The sequence below is a fragment of the Stegodyphus dumicola genome, chromosome 4 (assembly GCF_044657685.1).
Source record: "Stegodyphus dumicola isolate Sdum_Otavi_A_Nest chromosome 4, ASM4465768v1".
Taxonomy (NCBI): Eukaryota; Metazoa; Arthropoda; class Arachnida; order Araneae; family Eresidae; genus Stegodyphus; species Stegodyphus dumicola.
In genome coordinates this window covers 236631465-236659078 of record NC_140771.1, presented here as the reverse complement: position 1 = coordinate 236659078, position 27614 = coordinate 236631465, and the positions used below count along the sequence as shown (strand labels likewise).

The 27614-nt window shown below is 32.0% G+C and overlaps 1 protein-coding gene across 1 annotated transcript in view; it reads left to right on the top strand.

The window, feature by feature from the left end:
• LOC118188695 (ubiquitin carboxyl-terminal hydrolase 24-like) overlaps positions 1 to 27614 on the top strand; it is a 208863-nt gene that overhangs the window by 71449 nt on the left and 109800 nt on the right. The window contains exons 23-31 of the mRNA XM_035359190.2: positions 2345 to 2522; positions 7103 to 7201; positions 9163 to 9282; positions 9397 to 9483; positions 10774 to 10859; positions 14334 to 14418; positions 21031 to 21207; positions 23349 to 23542; positions 24102 to 24273. Of these exons, the coding sequence (XP_035215081.1) occupies positions 2345 to 2522; positions 7103 to 7201; positions 9163 to 9282; positions 9397 to 9483; positions 10774 to 10859; positions 14334 to 14418; positions 21031 to 21207; positions 23349 to 23542; positions 24102 to 24273 (1198 nt within the window). The remainder of the gene's footprint in view (positions 1 to 2344; positions 2523 to 7102; positions 7202 to 9162; positions 9283 to 9396; positions 9484 to 10773; positions 10860 to 14333; positions 14419 to 21030; positions 21208 to 23348; positions 23543 to 24101; positions 24274 to 27614) is intronic.

The following is a 27614-nucleotide window of genomic DNA, read 5'->3' as shown; positions in this document are numbered from 1 at the left end:
AGTTAACCTCATCTATTCTATGTTTTTTGGATCATGAGTCTTCCTTATTCCCCCCTCCCAAACTAACAGAGCAAATATTTAAATTTTCATCAAACTAATAACTTTAGCTGCTGAAGATCTTTTCTTCTATCTCTTTTTCTTAATTAAATGAAGGTTATTGATTTTTCTTCATTTTCTGTGCCATTTTAGGTACTACATTATTGGCAAACTGAAGTATGAGTATTGCATGAATTGTTTAACTAAATTCTACTTCACTATGCAAAAACTGTATACAGTACCTTATAGTCAATAAATGCCAGAAAAGGTTAGTGCAGTATGGCAATACCAATTTGTCTATGACGATGTTATGGTGCCCCCTGCACTTTTTTATGTCCTGTCCTGTATGCAGTAAAGCAGTACCTTTGAAAGTATCTGTTGTCAGTAAAACAAATTAGTTTTCCCGAATTTGTGTTTGTCTGTAACACAAAAACGTTTATGTTACAAACAATGTTTTTCTAAGAGGAGGCCAACTCAACTGTGTGAACTGACAGTTTTATTTGTCTTTTAAGTTTTAAGAAAGAAATCATTAATGCAAATTCAGCTTGCATGTAATTCAGTTGCAAAGTTATTCACAACCACCAAAGCGTTAACTGCAAATAAATATGCTTTTATTATGTTTGTTTATTTTAACCATTTTCTTTGAAAGTATATTGTTTGCTGCTTTTTTTTAATTGGATTTAAAAACATTTTTTGGCAAGTCTTTATTATTTAATTTTTTTTTCAGAATTAATAATTGTGTAGTAGTTTTTTCATGCAGATATTTTATTTAGTTTTCATTTAACTGTATCTATTCCTTGTAATTGAAGCAGCATCAGTGGACTTTAAGTAAGTATATACACACTTTGTTCACAAAAATTCTTTATTTTTGCAGCTGTACACATAGACTTGCAGTTACAGAAGTGTTTTAAATGATGCAAATATTCATATTTCGATACTTTTAAATTTAAAGAAATCAGTATTGTAAAAATTATAATAATAAACACTTTATTTCTCATGAGACATCAAAGCAAAATCTGCTATTGAACTCTCTGGTCACCTCATCCCTTTGAGAGATATCAGTCGTGTCATCAAACAAAGGATCTTAAAAAAGTGGCAGTGATTTTGGGACTTCTAATCTTGTAACAAGTTAAGAACGGTGAAGCCTAAAATAAGGCTCTGGGATTGTATTAGAAATCGTAAGAAGGAAGTTCTTTTACTTGGCTTAGAATAGGTCACACTAGAGTGACACATAGCTATCTACTAAAAGCTGAGAATGAGCCTGTTTGTCCAAATTGTAATGTTTGTCTGTCAGTCCATCACATTTTAATTGAGTGTCAATATTTTGATAGTCTTTGTCAGAAGTATTTTAATAGCTGTGACCTGCCTCTCGACCGTTTAATCGGAAGAGAGGTCAATACCAATTTGTTTCAGTATCTGAAAGAAAAAGGTCTCTATTATTTAATTTGATTTTATCTTGAGGTTTTATGTTAGAATTTTAATGCTATATATTTTAATGAATCAGATATGTTATGATTTTAAATCTATACTGCATAGATCATTATCTGAATCTTAATCATAATTTTATCCCACCATTTCATTATCTTACTACTTGCCTAAATTTTATAAGTGTGATGTTGCTTTTAAAACTTTTTCTCTATTTAGCGTATATACAATAAATCCTGTGTTTGGCACATATGCCCTTTAGAGCTTTGGACCATAAATCTATTTCCACCATCATTAATATGCTCCTATATTAACTATTATATTATTATGTTACTAGATAAAAAATGAGTTTATTTCTGTTATAGATTGGCAGCAAATTTTATGTAATACAAGAACACCAGGTTAAAAAAAAATAGTCGCTATGATGCAGTATCTCATTCTAGTAATTAAATCATTTGTTATGCAGTTACATAATAATTAATTTCACAGAATTAGTTAACCACACAACATTTTGAATGTACATTGTATACATTATATCTTTATTTATGTTTTTCTTTCTACTGTCATTATAGGGAAGGGGATAATGTTATTTGGCAGTTTTATATGTTGATTACTATGCATATCAGTTTTGCATTATTAAGCAAGCTAATTGTTGTTTTTTCTTTCAATGTGTGTGTTCATATGTATATTTCTATAGCTTCATTAAACATTCTTTTATTGTTAAGCTAGAGAATGTTTGTCTGAAACATGGCTTTTTTTATGCATGTTTTGAGTTATGAATTGTCTATCATAATTATTTTTTATATTGCTGTATAATTATTTTGGTTAATATGTAATATTGGTCCTTTGACTATAAATTGAATTAAATTTTTATACATTTCAGGTCTACAAAATTTCAAAATATCTGCCGTTTATTGCAAATAGCAGAGCGTTATATATCATCTATAGAAGAAAGTCACCTTTCACCAAGAACAATACTTCCTCACGGAACATCCTTTTTAGGTCATCCATTGTTACTTAAAATTTGTATTGATTCTACGAAAGAGGAATATGTTGTTGTGGTGAGTGTTTTAAAATTAAATTGTTGCGGTGGAGTTTTAAAAAAGCATTCTATATATCAGTAATGTGTTGAATTATCTCCTTCTCCCAAATAAAGGATGCAAAAGTAGAAATTCAAATAATGTTATTCTAAATTTGAAATGGGATATATAAAATATACTGTGTAGGTATAAATACATTCTTAGACAAAAAAAAAAAAAAAAAAAAAAAACTCACCAAAAAGGAGTTATCTGAATGGGACGAAAATTGGTAGAAGTGATGTACATGCACAGAAAAACAAATGATTACAGTTTGAGAAAAATTGGATGATTTATTGAAGTGATAGAGCTTCACAAAGTTAAAAAGTCAGTAACGCGTTTGTCCACCTCTGGCCCTTATTCAAGCAGTTAATCAGCTTGGCATCGATTGATAGAGGTTGCGGATGTCCTCCTGAGGGATATCGTGCCAAATTCTATTCAACTCGTGCGTTAGATCGTCAACATCCTGAGCTGGTTGGAGGGCCCTGCCCATAATGCTCCAAACGTGCTCAATAGGAGAAAGATTCGGTGATCTTGCTGGCCAAGGTAATGTTCGGCAAGCACTAAAGCAAGCAGTAGAAACATGTGCAGTGTGGGGGCGTGCATTATCTTGCTGAAATGTAAGCCCAGGGTGGCGAGACATGAAGGGCAACACAATGAGCCTTAGAACTTCGTCGACGTACCGCTGTGCTGTAAGGTTGCAACAGATGACAATCAAAGGGATCCTACTATGAAATGAAATGGCACCCCAGACCATCGTCCACGCAACTGTATGCGAGGCATAATTAATGTCTACCAGAGTACAAGGAATGAAATTTGTGAAGAATTTATGACCTGGAATCGTAATTTCTCTCTTAAACATCCTGCCAGTTGTACAGATCAGATGCGCTGTAGCAACAACCGTTCATTCATTGGCAGCCAAAATGTAAAATTTTGAATTTTCCGTTGAAACCTGTATGCATATCAATTTGTATCCAATTTTTTTTTATATCTTCTCGGTGCGTCGTGGTGCGTGTTTTTTTGTTTTGTTTTGTTTTGTTTTGTTGTCTAAAAGTGTATATTGTTTCTTAAATTCAAACATAGGAGGATCAAAACATTTGAAAGTTAAGTGATGAATAATTTAATAATTTAGAAATGAAAGTATGTAAACATTTTTTAGCTTATTTAGAATAATAATAATTAAAAAATATAATATATTTGTAAGTCCACAAGTGCAGTGGTATTAATTTATATTAAGTAGCATCAAGGATAAAATAGGGATAAAATAAAATGTTAAATTTGTAAAAGAGGAAATAGACTCTTTAGCTGAAAAGAATGTTGTAATAATGAAGGGGGTTGGAAGCTTTATGTGAGATAAATTTGTAAATTGTAGAAGATTACAAACAAATGAAGAAACATGATGAGTTTAAATAGTATGCAATGAATAAAATCAAATTTGAAGTGCCTAGAACTGCTTGTTATAAATGCTGGAAAATTTAGAAAAGCATAGTTTGTGATGTTAATAAATAATCCCATATTATGTAGATTATCATGTTATTGATATGAGGGTTAGAACTTTAATAGTGGCAACTATTTATTTACAAGGAATACGAAAGTGATTCATGTCACCATGTTTTACAGTCCTTCAATATAGTCGCCAGCATTGTGTACAACCCATTTCCAGCGATGTGGAAGTCGCAGAATACCTGTAACAGCGCCTGTTTTGTTGGTAGTTTGAATGGACCGGTCTACTGCCGCAAGAATCTCAGGAACAGTTTGGAAGCGAGTGCCACGAAGTGATTCCTTCATCTTATTAATTAAGTCATAGTCACAAGGGCTTATATCTGGGGAGTATGGTGGATGGTAAAGCACTTCCCAGCCCCATCGCTTGAACAAATCAGTCACAGCTTGCGCTGCATGCGGCCGAGCATTGTCATGCAAAATGAGAGGAGCGTTTTGCAGAAAGTGTCGCCGTTTTTTTCTCAAAGCTGGTTGGAGATTGTGCTCCAAAAATGAGCAGTAATACTGCTCAGTGACGGTCTGCTGTGGGGGGGAACAGTATGCATTAGGATGACACCATCACAGTTGTACACAAGAATCACCATAACTTTCACATTGCTGGGGTTCTGACGAAATTTCGAACGTCATGGTGACCCGTGATGACGCCATTCATTTGATTGGTGTTTCAGTTCTGGCTGGTACGATCGGACCCAAGTCTCATCCAGCGTAATAATGCAGCGTAAAAAAGCATCTCCTTCGCGCTCATAGCGCTCCAGGTGGGTTCGGGCAGCATTGTATGGTAGCCATTTCTGCATTTCCGTCAATTGATGTGGAACGCATCGTGAAGCAATTTTTCTCATGGACAAGCGTTCCTTCAGAATGTGCAGCACAGTCGTATGCGCTAATCCTGTTTGTCCGGCCAGCTGATGAATCGTTTGGTGGTGATCACTGTCCGTTAGTACGGCAACAGCTTGCACGTCTGCATCGCTGACACTTGAACGACCTGGCCACAGCATGTCTGCCATGTTTGGGCGTCCTTCATTGAATGCTTTCACCCATCTTGCTATGGTTCTGTAAGGCAATGCAGATTCCCCGCAAGCCTCTTAAAGCCCTTAATGACAATGTCGTGCTGTACGACCTCTGGCACATTCAATTTTTATCCAACATCGTTGTTCTTGTTTTGAAAACATCCTGACAACACTTACTTTAGACCGCGAGCTAATACAAGGATCCGTTCTTCGCGTCACTCCTCATGCGCGTGACGTAGGCAGGACGAGTCTTTTTGCTGAGAGGTAAGGTAGGTATGTAGTTCACGTTTGGTATATGCGATATTCTTTGGTTTCGTTGCGTAGCATTTTTTCAGCTGTGTTGGAACTATTAAAGTTCCAATCCTCGTATAAGGGAAAATCTGTTGTGTGAGTTGTTAGATTGGCAGGTAATGAACTTATACAAGGCTTCTTGATAAATTTTGAAGAAAAAATAATTTAAAAGAAAATTTAGAAAAGCAAAATTTGTGATGTTAATAAATAATTCCAGATTATGTAGATTATCATGTTATTGATACAGTACAAAGTCTGTAATCCGGACTCGTAGGGACTTCGGCGATTCCGGATTAGGGGTTTTTTCCGGATTATAAATCATCAATTTAAATCTGGTAAGATGGCATGCAAAAATTATACAATTAAAAATATGAAACCATAATTTATGAAATAAAGAGCAGTTATGATCTAAAGGGTATCAAATTTTACAAAACAAAAGCTTAATATTTATTTGTTTACTTTATTAAACATTTCTTTCAACGTGCGCATACATAAAGCATACATTACGCGCATTCTTTACATGCATGCGTAAAGTTTGTGGCTTTGAAGTCCGTATTATAGATCATTCCGGATAATGGACATCTGGATTACGGACTTTGTACTGTATAAGGGAAAATCTGTTGTGCGAGTTGTTGGATTGGCATGTAATGAACTTATTCAAAGCTCATTGATAAATTTTGAAGAATAAATAATTTCAAAGAAGTTAAAAATTTTTATTTTGATAAACATGTTGTGGCACATTTGAATAGAAGAAATATGATGGTCCATCTGTATGTTTAGAGGTATTAAGAAGTATTTATCATGTGAATTTGAAGTGTGAAGGGTGATTAATGAGCATAATGATCATTCTACATCAGTCTTTAGATGAGTAATGATACCTGCCATCATTCAATCATTGAATCTTCCAGCCCATCTAACACTTGGCAGATGATTTTTAGTAATCTTGAAGAAGTAGAGTTGTAAGCACTATGTTCAAGCTGTTCTGCATAGCAAATTGACATATCAGTGATAAATTGACATATCAGCGACTATAATCAGCGATAAATCCTACATTTACTTCAGCTTTATTGATAGCAGATAATATGCTGCTGATGCAGTGAGTAGGATGATTCTTCCAAACATGTTGAATGCCTCACATTTCAGAGGATGTGATGGTTTAGGGAGTCATAAGAAGTTATGTTAGTTGATCTTCTTTAGTACATATTGATACTAATTTAGTGTGTTAATGAGGTTTTATAAACTACAGTGCTTCTCTTCATAACTGGTGGCATATTTTAGTATGGAAATTTATGTCTGCATTTGGCAGATATCTTACAAGAATGTTTGAAACTAAGTTAATAAATCATGCCAGATAACTGGATTTGCTGCCATTCAGAAATATCTAAGGTAGTATTAGGTATGATCTATTAATTCAACCAAATCATTTTCAGAAAACAGCATTTTTTTTGTCACTGAGTTGAGCAAGGATGAAAACAATGAGCCAAGATGTATGCAACGTTTATTCCACAGCAGGAAGTGCAGTGCATTGGGAACAAAGGTTGAGTCATATTTTTAAAAAATTACAAAAGCTAAAATATTGAATGAAATAGATGCAATTTAAAATATATTTAATAAAAATAAAATATATATGCTATTCATAGAAAATATATTTATTGTTCTTGGCAATGGGCATTTAATTTGTGGCTGCTGGAATGTTTAATTTCTCATAATTCATTTTATTTAGATATATACACAATAACTAATATGTTATTATTATTATTTTAATAGACACACAGTAATGAGACATTTGGCTCCTTCAAGCAAAGAATTGCACAGTATTTCCACCAAAGTCCAGCTCAGCTTCACTTATATCAAGATGATAATTCTGTAAGATACATTGCTAACAAATTATTTCAGGTTTTTATTTATTTTATATATGCATGTGTTACATATAGAAGATATTAAAAAAATAATTTTATCTGCATTTATAGGTGTGTTTCATTTATTCTTTCCCCCTACTAATATATTATTTAAATCCATACACATTCTATAGCTGAGTCCATATCATTAAATCTATATTCATAAATAATAAGGGAGTTAAAATTATACACCCTGAAAGCTTATCTGTGTTATTTCTTTTTAAAATAATTTTTTCACTCTTTTTTGGAAGGATGGCCAATTGTGCTTTTGAATGCATATATTTATTAATTTATGATTTTTGTATTTTGCAATGTTAGTTCTCTCTGTATTATTCTGGTGAGATAAGAACACATAGAGTAATAATTTGCCATAATCTTTGTGAATTAGTGAGTTGATGCATTTCATACAGTAAACTTATGAATCCAAAAGTTTTCAAAAGAATTGGAGAAATTACCTTAGTTAGACTGTTAAATGTTTTCTTCAGGCAAAAATTAAAAGTAATTATTACTTTTGTGTAATTATTACTTATGTAGGAGGAAACTGGAGTTAGTTTCCCTAGTTGAAATACTAAAATATTTCGTTGTTAATTTTTTATAACGGGCATTATTATTTTAATGGCTAGTCTTTCATAAAATCTGTAAATTTGAATACTAGCATGTAGATAGTTTTTCCAATAGTACATCGGATATCAGAAATTCAGAAATACTTTGAACTGCAGAAACAATTTTTGCTGTTGCTCAGTTGAAAGTGCTGTATTTAGTACATTAATATAATTAAGCAAAGAAAAGAAATGGACATTTCATGAAGTATATATAATGATTTAAAATTCAGTTTGTTCACAGTTAGCCAAAAAATATCTTCAGCAAAAGTTCATAATTTATGTCTTCATAATTGAGATAACTAACTTTTCATGTAGGGTAGCTATAGTTCTTGTATAAGAAAAATTTTTTCTGTAAGTAAAGTAAATATAATAATCTTAAAAGTGTGATTCTTTGTTAATTAGTAAATATAATCATTTAGGTAATAAAATGCATTGCCAGATAGAGGGAAAGAAATATAAATGTTCATATGTGTTAAACTCTAAATGAAGGTTTGCCTAACACAACACATGCACACATCTTAAAATATGTCATGAAAATTGAAAGATTTTTATTACAGAAACATGCATTGGGTCAGTTATAGAATGTGTATGTTATGAAAAAATGAAACATGATGTAGGCTGTCTGAAAAACAAGTTTGTATTTTTAAGATTTTTTTTTAAATTTTAAAGTTTATTTTGAACTACTGAATTAAAACAAATTAAGTTAATAATAAAATTTTAAAGTTAACTGTGAATAATTTTGGAGAATAAAATAAAGAAGGAAACAACAGAAGTGTACATTAAATGAATGTTATTGCCTAAGTTTTAGACTTAAGATGTGTTCTAGAGAAATTAAAAAAAAAAAAAAAAAAAATCATATATCCCAGATAAATTTCAAAATGTTGATAAAGTTTTAAAAGGCTGTGTGTTCCTTGACTGTAGCCAATTCAATAAAAGTGATATTTAAATTTTTCTGTGGATGAAAATTCTGTTTTTTGGTGATGCATTAATGTCCAAAATAATTTTAACATTTTAATTAGTTGTTTTATAAATTTCATATTTATTCAGTTATAAGCTGATTCCAGGAAATCAAAAATGAATATAAATAAAGAAATTATACCGAACATTTAATGATATGAATTCTAAACCAAGAGATGTATTTTAATCAATGGCGTTGGAATTTTTTTTCCTTTTTTTTTCCTTTTTTTTTTTTTTTTTTTAATTTGGTTTGTAATTAGATGAATATGGTGATGTTTTTTAAAATTCCTTTTATCTTTCATTCATTTTAAGATGATTACTTATAATATGTCACTTAAAAATGCATATATTTGATTGTACATTTACACAGCTTCCAAGGAATAAGGAGCAGTGCCTCATGAATCAGCTTAATTTTCGTGATGGCCAAATTTTAATAGTTAAGTTTCTTGGCAGTGGTATGTCAACATATCTTCAGCAAAACTTAACGCAGGTATGTCTTCTGTTTCTGCTACGTTTACATTGTAGTTATTTAATGGATTATTTTTATCAGTTTCCTTAATAATTTAATGTTGTGTTTTTGTATTTAATTGTGCATCTATTTCAGGAATCTAGGAATTTTTCTAATTACGGTTCTGTATCCATTTCTGATTGTGCCTCATCAAGTCATCATCACTCATACGTGTTGGAACAGGTTTGTTTTTATCTCTATTTAATGAATAAAAGTATTCTCCATTTAAGTAGTCCATGTAAGAACCCATAAGGGTCATATTAAATAATTTGGATTTTTGTTGTACAGTTTTATCAAAAGATACTTCTTTTTTTTTTTTTTTTTTGTTAAGTTCATTTTGTTACATTGACAGCAATTAAAAAAAATTAAGAATAATTCTCTCAGGAAATATTATACAATAGACATCTTTCAACTTCAATTAAATTGCTGCATTCTATAAAAACAAAAACTGCATATTTTTCCATTTTGACTGGCATAAGTAATCGTATTATATTGTAATTTTTTGTTAAAATAAACTGAGCTTCTTTTGCATAATTATGCTTGTCATAGCTTAGTAGCCCAGCATCTGATGTGCTCTTTCTAAATGCAAATGTGCTTCTGCTTCAGTGATTATGATGAACTAGTTTATGCTGATATGTAGAAGTACAATATAATAACTAAAATGTTCACAGAATGTTTTAAGATGCATTACAACAGTTTTCTTCCATCATCTACACAGATATCACCATTACAATGTAAATTTCAAATGCAGTGATATTTGTATAATTAGAAAGCATTTATGAAGTCATCTTTTGTTACAGTATTTTTTGGCTGAATAAGGAGAATGATGGTTGTTATTATGTTACAGGATACCAAAAATCTTTTACCGTAGAATCATTCATGACCCAAGCCAAGACCATCACATTTTTAGATTATTCAATAAAATTTTCTAACATGTTTTGTATGAATCTTTTTCCTTTGTTTCATACTCTTTTGAAGTGTTCTCTGGAATTGTGCTAATTAAGGCAATCCAGAATGATTTTTGTCTTTTCTTTACATATGGATAATTTTGAAATAATTATAGTCATTTATAGTTTATCATTGGGAAAAAAATAAAAAAGCACTCCAAACCTGGGTTTAAAGGAAAACCTCAGAGCAAAACTAGTGTATTGATGAAGTTGAATTCCATGCAATACATCAATGTAAAAATGTTTTACATAACTTGCTGTAACTGAATAAGTGAGAAATATAAAATAGTTAGCAAATTTGATATATTTTTGCAAACTTTTATGTAGAATTTTGTATAAAAATTTATATTTGTTTATTTAAATTTTATATTTTGTATTTTTAACTGAAAATTCAAACCGAAATTTTGTCATTTTATTCTGTTGGTGTATGTAATTATCAAAAGATTAATATTGTTTGCTAATTTTAAATTATAATTGTATCTGCTTTTTGATAATGATACAGATTTTATTCTTATTTAATTTTCAGGAGAAAGTTTTACCTGGAGTTGTTATGGCAACTGGAGGACAAGTGTTTGAGAAATTATATCAGCTGTCAACATATGATGATCCAAAGTAAGTATTTTGTTTCATCTAAAATATGCAGACTTTTTAGCTAATAAAAAATTTCCTTAAATTGCTCTGCTAAAAACTGGCTACATTATTGTTATAATACATTTTGCATGTAAGTAAAATTTGGGTGAATCAAATTTCCTGAATTTTTATTTACTAAATTCAGTCATATTTAATAAAATTTACTGAAATTGTCATAATTTCAAATTCCAAACCAAGTCATTAAACTTTTGCTTCCTTCAGAAGTGACCTGTAGTATATTAAGTTATACCATTTTACATTGTATATCAAGTATACTACTACTATTATATTGAATATGCCCATAGTATATTTAGTGTCTGTCAAAAACGATTCTTGGACCAATTAATCTTTGTCGGCTTGTTTCCATCCACTCATGAATGTTATTAGTCAACACTATTTGCAGAAAATAAAATGGGACACTTATGCAGCTTTAACAATAACATGAGCTATATTTTAATTTTGTAAATACAGATTATCTTTTCACAAAGTATTGTTTTTATTCACAATTACATCAAACGCACAAGTAATACGTTGCACCTTTCAGTTCTTCACACACACACACACACACACAAAAAAAAAAAAAAAAAAAAAAAAAAAAAAAACTCGGAATACAGAAAAATTAATTTCAAATTTTTTTCCCACGAGCATGCCATTCTTCTCGCATCAAGCACGTATCTTCTTCTCATTGCCAGATTTTTTTTCCTCCCCTTTCAGCTATAAGTCGTTGGCTTAATTGTTCTTCCGGCAGGCTTGGTTGGTAGCATCCCCTTACCGAGTATGTGCACGACAGTGTCCAAAATCAGGGTTCCAAATACAAAGCATGCCATATATCAAAAACATTTTTGGTTTATGATTAAGAGATTTTGTATATAGATATCCAATGCTATGAAGTAGCCAATATTAACATAAGAAATAAACTGAGAGTATATGTTTTATGATATGCAGCTGAAACCAAAATTGGCAAAAATGGCATCTGTGACATCCTGTGATGTGTTCTATCACCAGTGTCACCACCAGCATGCCACTCAACACCATGATTCAACTTCCATTAATGAGATCAATTTTTTTCCTATTGGAGGGATGTTAGTGCATCCGAAGCTCCCTCCTGCTGCAAAAAATTTGGCTCTCTCTTGTTAAGGGGCAGACATACCATTGGTTGCTGGGTGTAAAAGTCCTATTCTTTTTGGTGTTTATATACAGTTTGCCTGAAAATTATTGTTCTAAAAGCAGCAGTGAGGTCCTGAGAAATTTTTCTAGCTGTCATCCCTTTATGGCATTTTGATTTAGTGCTTTATAGCAATCCTCCACAAGTGTCATGGCTCTTGCATAACTTTGGCTAAACTTCTGGTAATGGTACCTAAGCTTCAATACCCCAATTCAAGATATTTGTAACCAAAGGGGACTTCCATTTGAGGCTGTTGAGTTGCATTTGGTGCGTTTGGATCACCCCGAAGTTTTGATCCCAAATGCAGCAGTTTAAACTGTGGAAAAATCCAGAAAAATGAAAATGTGTTTAGTGTCTGAAGAATTGTTTTATTGAAAAATTGTCCTCCTTTTGTTATTTTTTCATAGGCCACCAGTAGACAAGTGGATAAGACTACTGAGTTAAAATTCTGATGAATTGGCAGGCTACATGGGCATTTTCATAGTTTTTCCTTATGTGGATATGTGCATACAAAGATCTTTTGTCTGTATTCATTGTGCTAATAATGTTCACATTTTCAAGTGTTGTGAACTACAGCAAAGCAGTTTCTTGGCATACACACTGTGCTGCACAACTGGTATAATTTAATCCAAGAGATTTTATTATCGCACTTGACCCAGATTCCTTGAATTTCTGTATCAGTTGCATAATTATTGCATTAATAGGGGCAGTGTTATGACCAGTTTCTGTAAAATTTATAAACTGTCTCTGCATAGTACTCGTCAGTTCTTTTTATGATTATGATGTGTTGGCCTGTAATGAACCATGGCATCTAAATGAGAAAACCCCAATACTCATTTAATTAGAATGATAATGGATAACTGCATTGGTAAGAACAGTGCTGATAACCTTCATGCAAAAAAAAAAAAAAAAAAAAAAAAAAAAAAAAAGTTTTTTAAAATTACGTCTAAAGTTTTTTTTTTTTTTTTTTTAACAATTTGTCTGTTACCTTTATTTATTAACTATCACGTTCTTCGCACTTAAACCATAAAATTCAGTTTAAGAGCAGTATTGCAAAATAGTTTTAAATTAAGCATATCTTAAGAATTTCTGATACAGAGTCGTGCACTGGAGACAAAAGTGTTTTTTTCTGTACAACATTGCCATTGGTCACTTTGAAATCCTTGAATTTGTTAATCAGAAATTCGTTAAAGATTTACAAAATATGAAGTCAATAATAAAACAAATTCCAAATTTCAAATTTGGGCTTCCATATGCCCATATTCGCAGTAGGATTACTATATTCGCATCATTCAAAATTCGATGGCTCTATGTACTGTTGTATTATCACAATGCGAGAAACATACATATATGTATGTGGATTCTTCATTATTTAATTTCTTTAAATATAATACAGGTTGGTGATATTTGGTGGTAACAGTTTGAAAAGTGAAACGGACATTTATAGTGAATCAACGCAAAATCACAAAATGAAAACAACCTTATGAATCACCTTACATAAAAGTCATACGGAACTGTACCATAACATGCAATAATTTGTCATTATCGTTCACAGATGGGCTTTCGTTTGAACTGTTATGCCAATATGATTGTTTTTTAAGCAAGTTGGAACTTCCTCTTACAATTTTATGCATAGCATTGATTGCCATACATATTTTTACAGAATACTATTTTATATGTGTTAAACATAGAAAATGCCATGGTTCGCAAAGCAAATATTTATTACTGAGATATGCAGAGATACACGCAGAGTTACATGCAAGCAGAAATAAGTAAGTACAAGCAGAATAATACAAGCACTAGCAGCCATAAGCGGTTACAGAGGTCATATATGTAACTTTACAACAGATCAATGTTTAACAAATCATAAGCAAGACACAATAAATAACCAATCAAAAGTAACATACAGAATGAGATTTAAGTTTCAGAATAACTCGGACCTGGCTGAAAGCTAATGAATGTATCAGACGTGACAGAAAGCTATACTTCCTTTTAACCAGCAAGAATGTGATTACAAATATCTTAACAGTATGAGTTGTGCATGTTACTTTAATAAAATCAGTGCAGTTGTAGCTATAATATGTGTATCATTAGGTAACATAAACAGATTTGTAATGTAAAATAACATTGCAGTGTTACAGTACAGGAAGTACAGTTTTTTAAGTTGGGCATGCATTTATGTTAAGCTGTGTATCATATGTGAATTTATATATGTAACAATGAAGTGTTTTCTTTTATTAATTGGAATCTTTGTACTGTAATTAAAAAAAATGATTTTTTTTTATTTTTAGCATAACTTCTCAAGTTCGCAGTCTGTTACGTTTAATCCCTACCGATCCATCAATATTAGATGCTCTGGATTCCATAAGTGCTAAGGTAAGAGAAATCTTGTAATTTATTGTGGCAGCTATTACTTTGAACTGAGACCATTTATACATTTTTTCTGACATCTTGCATAGTTATGTGTGGGCCCACCAGCGGCCGAGCGGTAAATTCGCTGAACACTGGTAGTTCGGACCGAGGTTCGAATCCCGCTAACGGGCTGGCTGCATGGGCATTTTCGTGGTTTTCCCCATGTGTAACGTGTATACGAGCCAGTTTCCCTTAGAAAGTCCTCCATGAAGGCATATCTTCCCTTAGGCAGATAGCCCTAGTGTGCTTTGCCATAATTAAATACACCACACCATAGTTATGTGTGCATGCATACACACACATACACATATACTGTGTCATTGGAAGTGTCATATGTGGCCTTTATATTGCCTATTGTTGGCCATAGACATGTATTTCCAGTTACAAAAATGTTTCAATGACAAAAAATTCATATTTTTATATGTTTAAATTTAAAAAATCAGTTTCGTAAAAATTATGAAATCTAGCGTTTTGCATAATCTCCCAGTGTTTATAATTATACCTTAATTTCAATAATCTGCATTTCTTTTTCATTAAAATATATATATATAATATATATATATATATTTGTAATAATATCAGGGGCTTTAAGAATACACTTAAAATTCTAACTGTATGTTCTTTTCAGTTTTACTGGTGACATTCTCTTATTTGAAAGTACGTGGAATTAAATCCACAGCCCCGTGGTCAAGTTGTTTTTCCCGCCTTTTCTACATGTACAGTTATAGAATTTTCTGTAAATATTTAAAGCGAACTGGATTGGCTGACGAGTCTGACATCATTTCTTGGAAGCTCCGCCTTTCCAGAGGCTATAAAAGGACTCGCAAAAGAATATCGGGGGCTTTTTCTTAAATGTCACGATGCAGTAAACTTCATACAAAATGTTATTAGTACCGTATATATCCGCGTATAAGTCGAGATATTTTGGACAAAAAAAAAAAAAGACTTCAAAGTGGGGGGTCTACTTATACGCGGGGCCATAAAAAATTAAAAAAATTGGAAGTTCAAAAATTTCTTTATATAATGCAGTTGTTTTCTACCCGCACTCAAATTGGACGACTTATCAAATAAGTCACTTACTCAAGTAATTTCATGACTTAAATTATGTGGGAGCAGCTTTCAAAAAACCTTCTCTTTTAGTATATGATTCTTTTCGTGGACACTTTTCTGAAGAAGGGACAAAACACCTAAAAACAACTGTGGCCGTAATTCCGGGAGGATTGACATCCGTCCTTCAACCCTTAGATGTCTGCCTCAATAATCCCTTCAAAGTAAATGTTAGAAAATATTGGGCAGAGTGGATTAGTTCCGGTCGACCAACATTTACAAAGGGAGGCAACATTAAAAAGCCCGATATTACATTAATTGCTCAGTGGGTTAAAGATGCTTGGAACGAAATGCCCTCTGAAATGATTATAAAATCATTTAAAAAATGTTGTATTAGCAAAACGAACTAGACGGCACGGAAGATGATGCTGGTTTTGAAAGTGAAAATGACGACGAAGGCTCTAGTAGTGATTGTAACAATACAGAGTTCTAGATTGAAAATATGTATGATGACGAGTCAATGACGACAGAAGAGTTCTATGAAATGTTTGGCGAATCTGACCATGAATCGGACGTTGAGGGATTTTTATTTTGTTTATTTACCAAGGTATTTTTTATCGTATATTTACTTTTTTTTCTCAGATGATTTTGAATAAATGTAGTACTTAAAAACATTTTTTCTCGATCAATTTCGAAAGTGGGGGATCGACTTATACGCGGGTTTCTTATTTTCTACGAATTTTTTATGTCGAAGTGGGGGGTCGACTTATACGCGGTATTGACTTATACGCGGATATATATGGTAGTTCTTTTTTATTTACTCCAGATATCTGATTTTGTAACTGCTATTTTCTCCTGACCAATAATAAATGGATCCTGTTTTTTAAACTTATCATCTGATAATTTAAGCTATGACTACATTTATGATTCTTCAACAATCTATTTATTTCTGACAAAAGCTGGTACTTCACGTATATATATCAGTTTTTAGAAAAGCCAGCCTGTCAAATTTAATAGTAATTTTTTCTAATATATACAATTAAGTTTTTTAACAAACAAATTTATAACATATTTTAATTAAAGAAATTTTTTTCTGTAATTAGTAAAGTTCTGCAAAACTCTGTTTTTGTATTAATCACACATCATGAATTTGTAAATTTTTCTTTTTATATACGGCATTAGTTTTAAGTGGATAATATACTGTCCTTCAGTATTAATTTTGAGCTTCAATAGCTAATATATGTAAAAAAATTAATTATGTACATTTCTGTAGGTGCTGAGTTTCAAATAAAATGCACTTCACAACTGATTATTTACATTCCACATAACAGCCCACCAGCGGCCGAGCGGTAAAGTCGCTCAGCACTAGTAGTTCAGTCTGGGGTTTGAATTCCGTGAACGGGCTGGCTGCATGGACGTTTTTGTAGTTTTCCCCATGTGTAATGTGTATATGATCCAGTTTCCCTTAGAAAGTCCTCCATGAAGGCATCCTTCCCCATGGGCAAATAGCCCTCAAGGTTTTGCCATAATCACTTAAACCAAACCATTCCACATAACAAGACAAGCGGTTTTTATTACCAGTCAATAGAGATAGATTCATAAAAGGGGGTAACCCTTGTAAAGACTTATGTGAAAACATGGCAACAGTGGTAATTTGCCAGAAATAAAGACAAATTTACTTTTAATAAACATATAAAATTTCAATTCTAGCATTTGTTGGCCGCTAGTGATGCTATTAATCCAACAACACATGCTCAGAACTTAATGGTAGATTTAGTTTAGGGAAAATTACATCCCTGATGTTTTTTGTAAAAGGTGTATTGATTTATTTACGTAATTTTTCTTTTTGTTACAGAGCTAAAAAAGTCATGTAAAAAGTAATTTTGCAAGTGGATATACAGTTTTCCTTTTGTATAAAGCAGGGGTTCTCAACTGGTGGTACACAACAGAAAAATAAGTGGTATGCTAAGAAGCAAAGTATTTTTAGCTATTAAATTCAAAAATTAAAACCCCTACATCCTGATTGAGATTTTTCTCTAACATTCATAAATTTATGCAATCTGAGCTTTGTTCAAAAGAGGTGGTGGTAATAGCACTTTGTAGGGGTGGTACTAAAGGTTTTCAGTTTTTGTTTAGATGGTACGCATTAGTCAAAAGGTTGAGAATCACTGGTATAAGGTACTGTGATGTGTTTTTTTGGAAGAGTTCTTGAAAAAAAAAAAAAAAGAAAACCTTTAATTTATCTCTTTTTCTTCTAGCATTTTCCCTCTTTGAAAATATTTATATACAAAGAAACTGAACTTGGATGCATATTTAGAGTTATTTATGCATATTTATGTTTATATACAAAGAAACTGAACTTGGATGCATATTTAGTTAGAATTTTGCATATTTAGAGTTATTTGAGAGAAACTGAGGTATATCTCTAAATATAGCATGTTGCAGAAAAATCTGACCTCTCTGCAATCCTGATAGTCATTACTTGTTGTAAAAGTAGCCTTTGCCAAAAAAAGCCATGTTCTTTGCATTTAAATATATTAAAAAATATAATTTTAATAATAAATCTTGATTAAGTATTTCCTAAAGTTCAAATTTAATGTAAAAATTATATAAGAAAAAATGTAAACAAACTACACTAAGACATGATCTATAATTCACAGAATTCTCTAATTCTCACAATTGTTGGTCCTAAGAAGTGTGGATTATTGAAATTATACTGTACTTAATAAGAGTTCATCTCATTATACAAAAATAACATACATAAAAATTTGCAGATATGTAATTCATTTGTTTGCTCATTCAGAATATAAATTTGAATAATTCAAGGGTGATTTTTTTTTTTTTTTCCTTTCTCATATCATTCACTGATATTTTTTGTGATGTACTAGTATCCTTCCCCCTCCAACATCCAGGCACTAATTTGTGAAGCATTTCCTGGAAAAGTCAAATCAACTGGTTATTTAGCAGTCTCGTTATTGTTGTTTCTCATCCCCGTGACCAGCAGAGCTAGATCAAGTCTATGAGCTCATTTACCCTGAAAGAGTCTAGTACAAAAAGGGGATCTTGAACCAAGTCCTGCCTGGTAAGCCCCAAACAAGATATGGAGACCTTTAACTTTTTACTGGTCAGGAGAGGCGTATGCGGAAGAACACTTAGTGCATATTTCGAAGTGTTTATTACCACTGACAAAAGTCATTGATAACAGATGGCCATTAAGAAAGTAGTGCAGTTTGATCTTGTCTATTGCTGCTCTGAACCAAGGAGCCACCAGGGCACTTACTCTGACACCATGGATGCACTGGTGGGACCATTCAAATGGCCTTATTTTTTGTTTTGCATTTAGAAAGTAGCTCCATATAAGTAAGAGGAGTGGCAGGTGTTGCGGTCTCGCTATCACCAGCTCTAGCCAAGCTGTCCGTAATCTCATTCCCAGAAACATCGACCTGGGACGGAATCCACTCAAAGTGGATCTGATGAGAAAGGGAAAGTAGTTTTAGTTTCCTGAGGATGTCTGCACTTGTACTATCCTTTACATTATGCCAATCAGCCGAGTGCTGGATGGCACTTTTACTAACACTAGGAAGCCACACGATAGAGTCCAGACGCTCCAGAATTGCAATAAGCTCGCTTCAAAATACCAAGCAGAAGTCTGGATTTCTTCTTTGAATTTGTATTTCTTGATCCCGAAATCTAATATAAATGCCACTGCCAGAACTGTCATTAACAAGTTTACTGCCATCCATATACATGTGAACAGCATCCATAGGGGCATTATTAATTATTTCAAAAGCTAACTGTTTCAAGTTTCGGAGGGGTCGATAATCTGAGATAAGCTGTGATGTTCTATAGAACTGGCGATAAGATGGTCAGAAACAACCTTTCCAAAGGGACTACTATGTTTGAACCTCTGATTATTGCTCCATGACCCTAGAAATTTTGAGGTACGAATCTGGAGGCCAAGACCAGAGAGCTTATTGTAGTACTTCAAGCACTCTCATTGCCAAGAATTAATTTTGCTTACTTTCATTGTTTAAAAAAAAATTCTTAAAATGTTCTGATTTTTTAAAAATCTTTTCAGTTAGTTGAATGCCAGCTAGTTATTGTATTTTTATTTTTGAAATCTGATTACAATTTGAAGCAGACAGTATGGCACAGTGAACTTTTTTAACAATCAGCAGTTTTCAATTTTTATTACATTATGCATTTAATAATGTAGGAACAGCTTCAAAATACTTGCTGAAGCTAATTGTTAAAAAAGTAAATAAAGGACAAATGATTCTTTTTCTGTGATTTGCTGCCAAGATGAGGCTTATTTTACAAGTCGTGGCTATCAGGATTGCAGAGAAGTCAGATATATCTGCAGCATGTTACATTACTGATATACCTCAGTTTTTCACAGATAACTCTAATCGTGCATAATTCTAACTTACACTAGGGAAAACTAAAATTCGCCTCATGAACAAGATTATGCATTTGATTTAATTAAATGATGAGGCGATTTTTATGTATTATTCCAAATATTAATTGTATGTGTTTATGTAATATTTTAATGAGAAAATCATTATTAAATTTTCCTTTTATTTAAAAGTAAAGTAAGTTTAATATATGGATTGCAGTCTTCTGTTCAGTGCGTGCTATCTTGCCATAGTTTTTTTATTCTTTTCAAAGTGCATAATAAGCAAAGAGTTAAAAAAAGTTTTTTATTTTTCGAATAAGTATAAAATGTGCCTGAGAACAACATCATTTGTTTTTATAATAATCTAACAGGCACTTACTATTTTAACTCACATCTGTTAAAATCATTTCATAGCTGTAATCTGAAGAAGGGAATTAAAAATATGAAAAAAAATATAGTTTCCCCCAAAAAGCTTACTTTACAAAGAATTTTCAAAATCTGTATATTGTAGAATCATATTTCTTGATTACGGGGTGAGGGTAATGATACTTATTTATTTATAAGTAATTATATTACTTGCAAAATGTGAAATCCTTAATTCGTTGCCCACCTGCAGCCGAGCAGTAAAGTCACTGAACACTGATATTTGGTCCTAGATTTGAATCCCACAGATGGGCTGGCTGCATCAGCATTTTCATGATTTTCCCCATGTATAACGTGTATATGAGCCAGTTTCCCTTAGAAAGTCCTCCACAAAGGCATCCCTTCCCTTAGGCAGATAGCCCTCAAGGCTTTGACATAATCACATAAAAACCAAATCAACTTTAATTCATTTTAAAAAGTTCTTTTTATTAAAAAACGGTTTAAATATTTTTAGAATAATATACTTTTACTGTGGCCCTAATGAACTATAGATATGGTTCCCGAGTATTTGAAATTTGGCTGCTTATGATGTATAGTTTAAAATGAAATGTTTATGATATTGTGGACTTTCTATTATTCTTCAACAGTTTCTAACTTAATTTAAATAAATTCATGTTAAAAAGAATTTTTTCTTCACATACTATTATAATATATATTTTTCAGAATCTTTTTATGCTGCAGTGTATTTTTAAATGTATTTTCATTTACAGAAAGTTGTTGAGATACCATCACCTGGAACTCCGAAAAGCAGCCCAAGGTCTAGTCCAAAAAAGTTTACCATTAATTCTCCAACAAAAGAACGTCCAGAGTCACCAAAAGAAATTTTAAAAAATCTATTTGATGTCTCCTATCCAATTTCTCCCTTTAAGCTTTTATATAACTTAGAGGTATGTTTTATAGCTTAATACAGTAATTAATATGTAATTTATTTCAGTGCTTTTTTTTTAATGTAGTTTTTGTTTTCAAATTATTTTCCTTTTTCTTTCTACCCCTCACAAACAGTTTATTGCAAATAATAATGAAGTGTAATAATGCTTAATGATTTTTCTTTCCTGTAATTGTCTTTATTTTACTGTAATCATTATTACAAGGACACATCCAAACACTAGAGTCCTGCATGATTAGATGGAAAATTAAGATCAATGTGGGAAAAATCTGAAGCTGTTTTCATCAACAAAAGAAACGTTGATTGAAATATCACTCTCAGTATGTACAGTACTAGAATTCAGTGGGCCAATTAAGTGAAATACCTTGGTGTTATTCTAGACCAAAGACTTACATGGTCTGCACATGCTACATATATTTTGAATAAGTTTCGGGGTACTCTATAGAAAACAAAGTACTCGTGTAAGACCATATTGTGGCCTATCATTACCTACGCATGTCCTATCTGGGATTTTGTATGTCATTCAAAGATGAAAAAAATACAGCAAATTCAAAATGTTACACAAAGACATATGGCTAATTGCCAGTGGTACATAAGAAACAAGGTAATTTACAATGAACTATATGTAAATGAAATCAGTAACTGTATCAAAAATTGCACTGAATTTTTTCAGAAATATAAACAAATGATATAATATTTTCATCCCAATTATGAACTACAATTACTATGATCAAAACAACAGAAAATGACCGGATACGTCCTTTTGCATTTAAATTATTGTAAATCTTGCTCTGTACTCTATTATTCTAATTTTTGTAATTTTAGCCATTTATTTTAATTCATGTTCTTTTTTCTTACACCATCTTACATTAAAATTAAATATTCTACCTAAGGCCTTCTCATCACCCAATGCCTGACTTGTTTGAAAATGCACTCTTACAGCTACATCATTGGCTCTTTGATGAATTGACTAGTTAGCTCCACCCAGCATTTTCATACTTCAACGTTCGCATACTCATTCTGGACTCTGACTTCGTGATGAATGGTTGTCTATTTTCTGACTCGCTCTAGCTATATAATTGCTGATACAGTAGTTTACCTATGCCATTACATCAACTTATTTCACGCAGAGTAACTTCATATACAAATACTTATACACGTATCTCACGAGAATTAGTCTTTTGCTAGTTCTCACTTCACGCTACTGCCATGTTATGCCTATAAAAAGTCATGCAGTTGCTATCTATTACATTCAGGATGTGGCTATCACCCAGGAGCGATTTTTACTCTAGGAGCACTCTAGTGATTTTTGCATGTAAGTTTTAAGTCCTCAAAGTTTTTTTCTTTGGATCCATTTGTTTATTTAACTAAGTATATGAGTAGAAATTAATATAACTTTGATATTTTAGTACTAATAAATTATTCACAAATAGAATTGGAAATTCATAACCATCTTGCTTTCTCCAACATGTACAGTGCAAGTGTTTCAGTCATACTTAAATTCTGCAAGAAAAGAGTTTAATTCTGATTGTGTAGACATATATGCATTTTTTTTTTTTTTTTTTTTTTTTGTTTCATTCCCCGAACTTAATACGAGTAAGTGCTTTCTTGAGTGATCTTGTAAATCTGTTGAAGCAATGCACTAGCAGCATTTTCAATATCCAGAAATTGAATAACTATATGCTCCTGCCCTTCCTGTATGCTTCCAAGTGAGCAGCTGTGTTTTTAATTTTCAAATGTTGTGCTTTCCTTAAGAATGTTGAGCCTCTACACACTGACATCTTAAGCTGGGAGGCATACGCGATCTATAGCTACAAACCATCTGTCCTTGTATTTTCTTTTTTTTTTTCTTTAAATCTTTGTACCAAGATTAACTTTTCATTCTGCCATGCATATAAGCAAGTATCTTATCCTAAAATTTATAATCCAATTTTTTCATATGAAATTTCTTAGAAACTTAAATTTTCCTTCTTCCAATTTGTGTTTTCTCCTTCCACGCAAATTTGTGATTTCTCATTATTAATTCTTTCACACTCTACTACATATAAAATAAGGTATTACATAGAGTTTTCAAACTGATCTTTCTCAGTATTAAATTTTCAGAATGTTAGATTGTAATATGTGTATGTCTTATGCTTATAGGCATTGAGTGGAAAACTTATGACTGTAACACAAGATGCAAATACTGTACAGAGTGCTCAAATGTTTGGCTGTGATTTTTTGTCTGCTGGTGGTTTGCAGTTAGTGTTGAATGTCTTCCAGAAAGATAGTATCCCAAATGACATTGACTATGACATTACTCAAGAATGCTATTTAACTGCATTAGCTATAGCAAGGTAAGTGTTGCCTTTCTAATAAAATGAATTGCAAAGTGCATAGCATTTCATTATAGATGTTTATATATTACATTTAGAAGATACATTTAAATTATATGTGTTTGGATGGTAAATTTTATAAGCACAGTCTTTAATAACAAAATAGTTTTAGTTATGTATTATTTTCATTAAAAAATATTTGAATATTCTGTATATTTGCATTATATTTTCTTTTACTGATTTCTTAATTTCTTTCTCATTTTTTTGTGAATCTTTGAATTTTAAAACTGATAATTATTGCCATCTTTTCAAAAATAAATAAAGATAAGATCAAATATTAAGTTAGGCTGTTGGAACATTTAACTGTGATGCTTTGTTCTTGTATTAAATAGCACTAATTTGTGAAATATTGAAATCCCCTATTATTATTATTATTATTATTATTATTATTTTTGTGTGTATGTATGTATTCTAATAGATATTAAAATTAAAGCAAGATGTTGAGGGTTTGCGTTGTGCATGCAGTTATATGTTAAAAACTAAATGTTATCTTTTTTTCCTCTTTTAATATTAAATATAGGTTTCTCCTTTGTGGTGAAACTGGATTAGAAGTGTCTTCCTTATTTCCTCATCATTCAAATTTTCAGACTAGTAGTGGAAAACTTTCTGTTATTGAATTTTGTACAAGTGCTGCATTATCTGATGAGCTTTCAAGTGCTGTAAAGAGACTGAATGGGACTAAAGCAATTGAGGTCTGTTTATTTATTAATCAATGCAGTATTGCTTGAAGATTTTTTTAGTGTTCAGTTATTAAAATTCCATTAAGAACATATTATTTTGAAGTGAGTATTGACTACATGTTTAAGTGTGGAAAAGAATAGTTTCATTTAGATCAATTTGTATTTCCATTTAACACATTACACACCCATCCATTTTTGGTTTAAGGCTATTTGCTAGAGATCAATGCAGACTTGTTATATAAATATATTAAAAATGATAAATATATTAAAAAATATGTTAAAAATGAGTTAAAAGTCATGTTCTGAATGTTGTTTCAAAAACTTACACTAGTGTTCAAAATTAAAAGAATAAATATGTTTTTTTAGTTTCTCCAACAACAACAAAAAAAGTCATAATTTTATAAAATGTATTATAAGCCATGCATGGTATAATGGTAATATAAGACAGCAATTTAATCCATGCAGTAGTGAAAGTAGCCACTCATGGTCATGAACAGTGCTCATAACATAAGGAATGTTCAAAACATACATTGCAAGACGATGCTATAATGAGGCTAATAGGGTGTATGGTCACTCCAACACAAAAAGCTCATGCAAGGTTGTGAAGTGAATGTTCATAATTTTATCAAGACATTTGATGAATGTGACTGCCATATTCACCCTTTCACCACAGCAGTTCATAACTCTTGGGACGTTCTCATACAGGGTTGTTGAATTGTTGTTGCATTCCCAAGTGCATTTTTGAAATGTTGAATCAGGTTAAGGTCTAGAGATCTGGCTAGTCAGTTACCTGCAGAATATTCTCTCTGTTGCACCTTTTAAGTCCTGTGTATATGATAATTTTGTCCATCTAAAAAAACTGAGAAGCAGTTGTGCTACTGAAAAGTTACACTTTGGACACTAAAATTTCCTCTCTATATCTCAGAGAGCCTCAGTCAAGCACATAGAATGTTTTTGGTTATTAAACATTCCAGGCTAGACCATGACACCTCTACTGCCATACTACTTTCTTTCTCTGGTGTTGGAGGAATGGTATCAAATTTCAGATTCTTTCCAGATGAAGGTACATCAAGAATTAGCATTTAGGCTTAATCTACATTAGTCATTGAAGGGAGATGGACCTACTGAAGTTCAATCAAAATTTGATTAATGATCAGTGTACTAAGCCAGATGTGCTTTCTTGTATGAGGGAGTGTGCAAAAGCAGACAGTAGCCTTCTCTTTTGGAGTTTTCAGGAAGCAGGTTCCTTTAGTGTCTGACTTTAGAATGCTAATTACTGATATTCTTTTGGTGGTCTTGTATGCCTTCTCTCAAGTCTTCTGGATAGGGATCCTGTCTTTTGAAACTGTTTCCATAAATTGCTAACACATTAGGAGGTACACTGAGTTCTTTTACAGTCCGAACTTTGGATTGCCGTACCTCTATTCTGACCCTAGTTTTCCATTTAATTTGGCCATCTAAATAGTGGTGGTTACTCATTCTGCCATGCAACTTGGGATATTTAACAATATTTTATAACAGACCCTATGATTATCACCGATGTTTATGAATAAAGTGAAATTGAAATAACTTATGACTATTTTTTACACCTACTGTCATTGCAGCAGCATCTACATATATGAAGATGATTATGTATTAGGCTTCAGCATGGCTGTATTGTTATTTGACCATATACTTTTTAGTTTTGGTTCAATATATTGAGAAATTTGTGGGGGAGAAAGCGTGTTTAGTCTCTTAACAGGTTGGTAGTAGGGAAAGCAACATTTCGTGTTTTGTTAGATGAATATATATGCTTTAAAAATATCAGAATGCATTTAATCTTTTTATATACCTCTTTCTTGTTTCTGATGAAAAAGTTCATTTAAATATTGAGACATTTGCTAACCCTTTTCTTAGAATCATTGGGAAATTAAAAAATAAAGTAAATTTTTTATTAATATTTCATGTTAATTAATCTTATAAATCATAGCATAGCTTTATTTAGTTTATACTATTTCATGTGATGATCAATCTGTTTATACTATTTCATGTGATGGCCAATCTGTTTTCTTTTCTTAGTTATAAATCCTATTTCAAAAAAAGCTGGTTTTTTTTTTTTTTTTTTTTTTAATTTTCTTGTAGTTGTTTGTCTCTGCTTGATATCAATGAAAAATATTCTTTTTTGGTGTATGGTCAATTTCCGTATAAATTAACATAATAATTGACAAAATTCATAATTATAATTTGATTTGGTGTTATTTTTACAATAAAGCTTTATGCATTTCAAGAATGTCTGACACAAATCTTATTTTTCAAGGCATGCCTTTCTCTGGAAATTTTGTACCATATGAAAAGTTTTGTAATTTAATATTTGTCTTAGTGGTAATTTGTCAAGGCATAGTCCTACAGGTTTTTTGGAGTGGAGTTGGGTGTTGTCACTGGTTTTTCCTCAGACATTATATACTCATTCCCATAAAAATTTGCGCGTTAAGAAAGAGTTATCGCAGTCAAACAACATTTTATGTATGCGAGTGAAATGTTGTTACAAGTAGTTGATTTCAAAATCAAAGCAAAAGCATTGTTTATTACAGAAAAAATTACAAAAAAATGGAGGTTCTAATACCTTGTCAGTCTATCCGTAGTAGGAATACGTAGTGTGATTCAGGCGGGCATTGAGGCATACAGGTTTTGTATGGTGTTCTGCATGATCTTGATATACAGTTAATGTAAACATGCCTATATTTTGAACATCCTAGGCTATTCAACTAACCATTCCAAGTAATCTCTGACATGCTTGATCAGTGACAAATCTGATAATCATACAGGTAATGTGGTAAAGCATTCTTGTGACACCTTTACTGTGTGTGGATAAGCATTTTCTTGTTGAAATTGCCTCCTGGAAGCATGTGGCTGAAAGATGTCACGAATGGGCTATCTTGGTGCTGTGGATCAATATCAGAGGTGATCAGGTGTCATGTGCAACATCACCGTATGCCATCACACCAGATGTGAGAGTGATATCTGGTTGTAAAATGAAAGCAGGATTGAAGTGCTTACCATGAGGCCTTCACACACATATGGTTGTCTTCACTGTCCAAACTGAATCTTGATTCATCATTGAAGATGATCTGGTTCCATTCAGCTGCAGTTTAATTCCATTAAGTGGTACATTACTCTAAGTGGAGGTGACAGTGGGTGAGTGTCATTGGCAGCATATGTAATGTGTGACTCAGTACCAAATATCATTCAGTTAAATATCTCATAATGAAGTAAACAGACACAGGTTTTCGTATTGAAAGTAATGTTTTGTTTAATGTCCTGATCGTAGACAATGATGCAGTTGGCAACATGTGTGCGTGTCAAATGATGTGTCT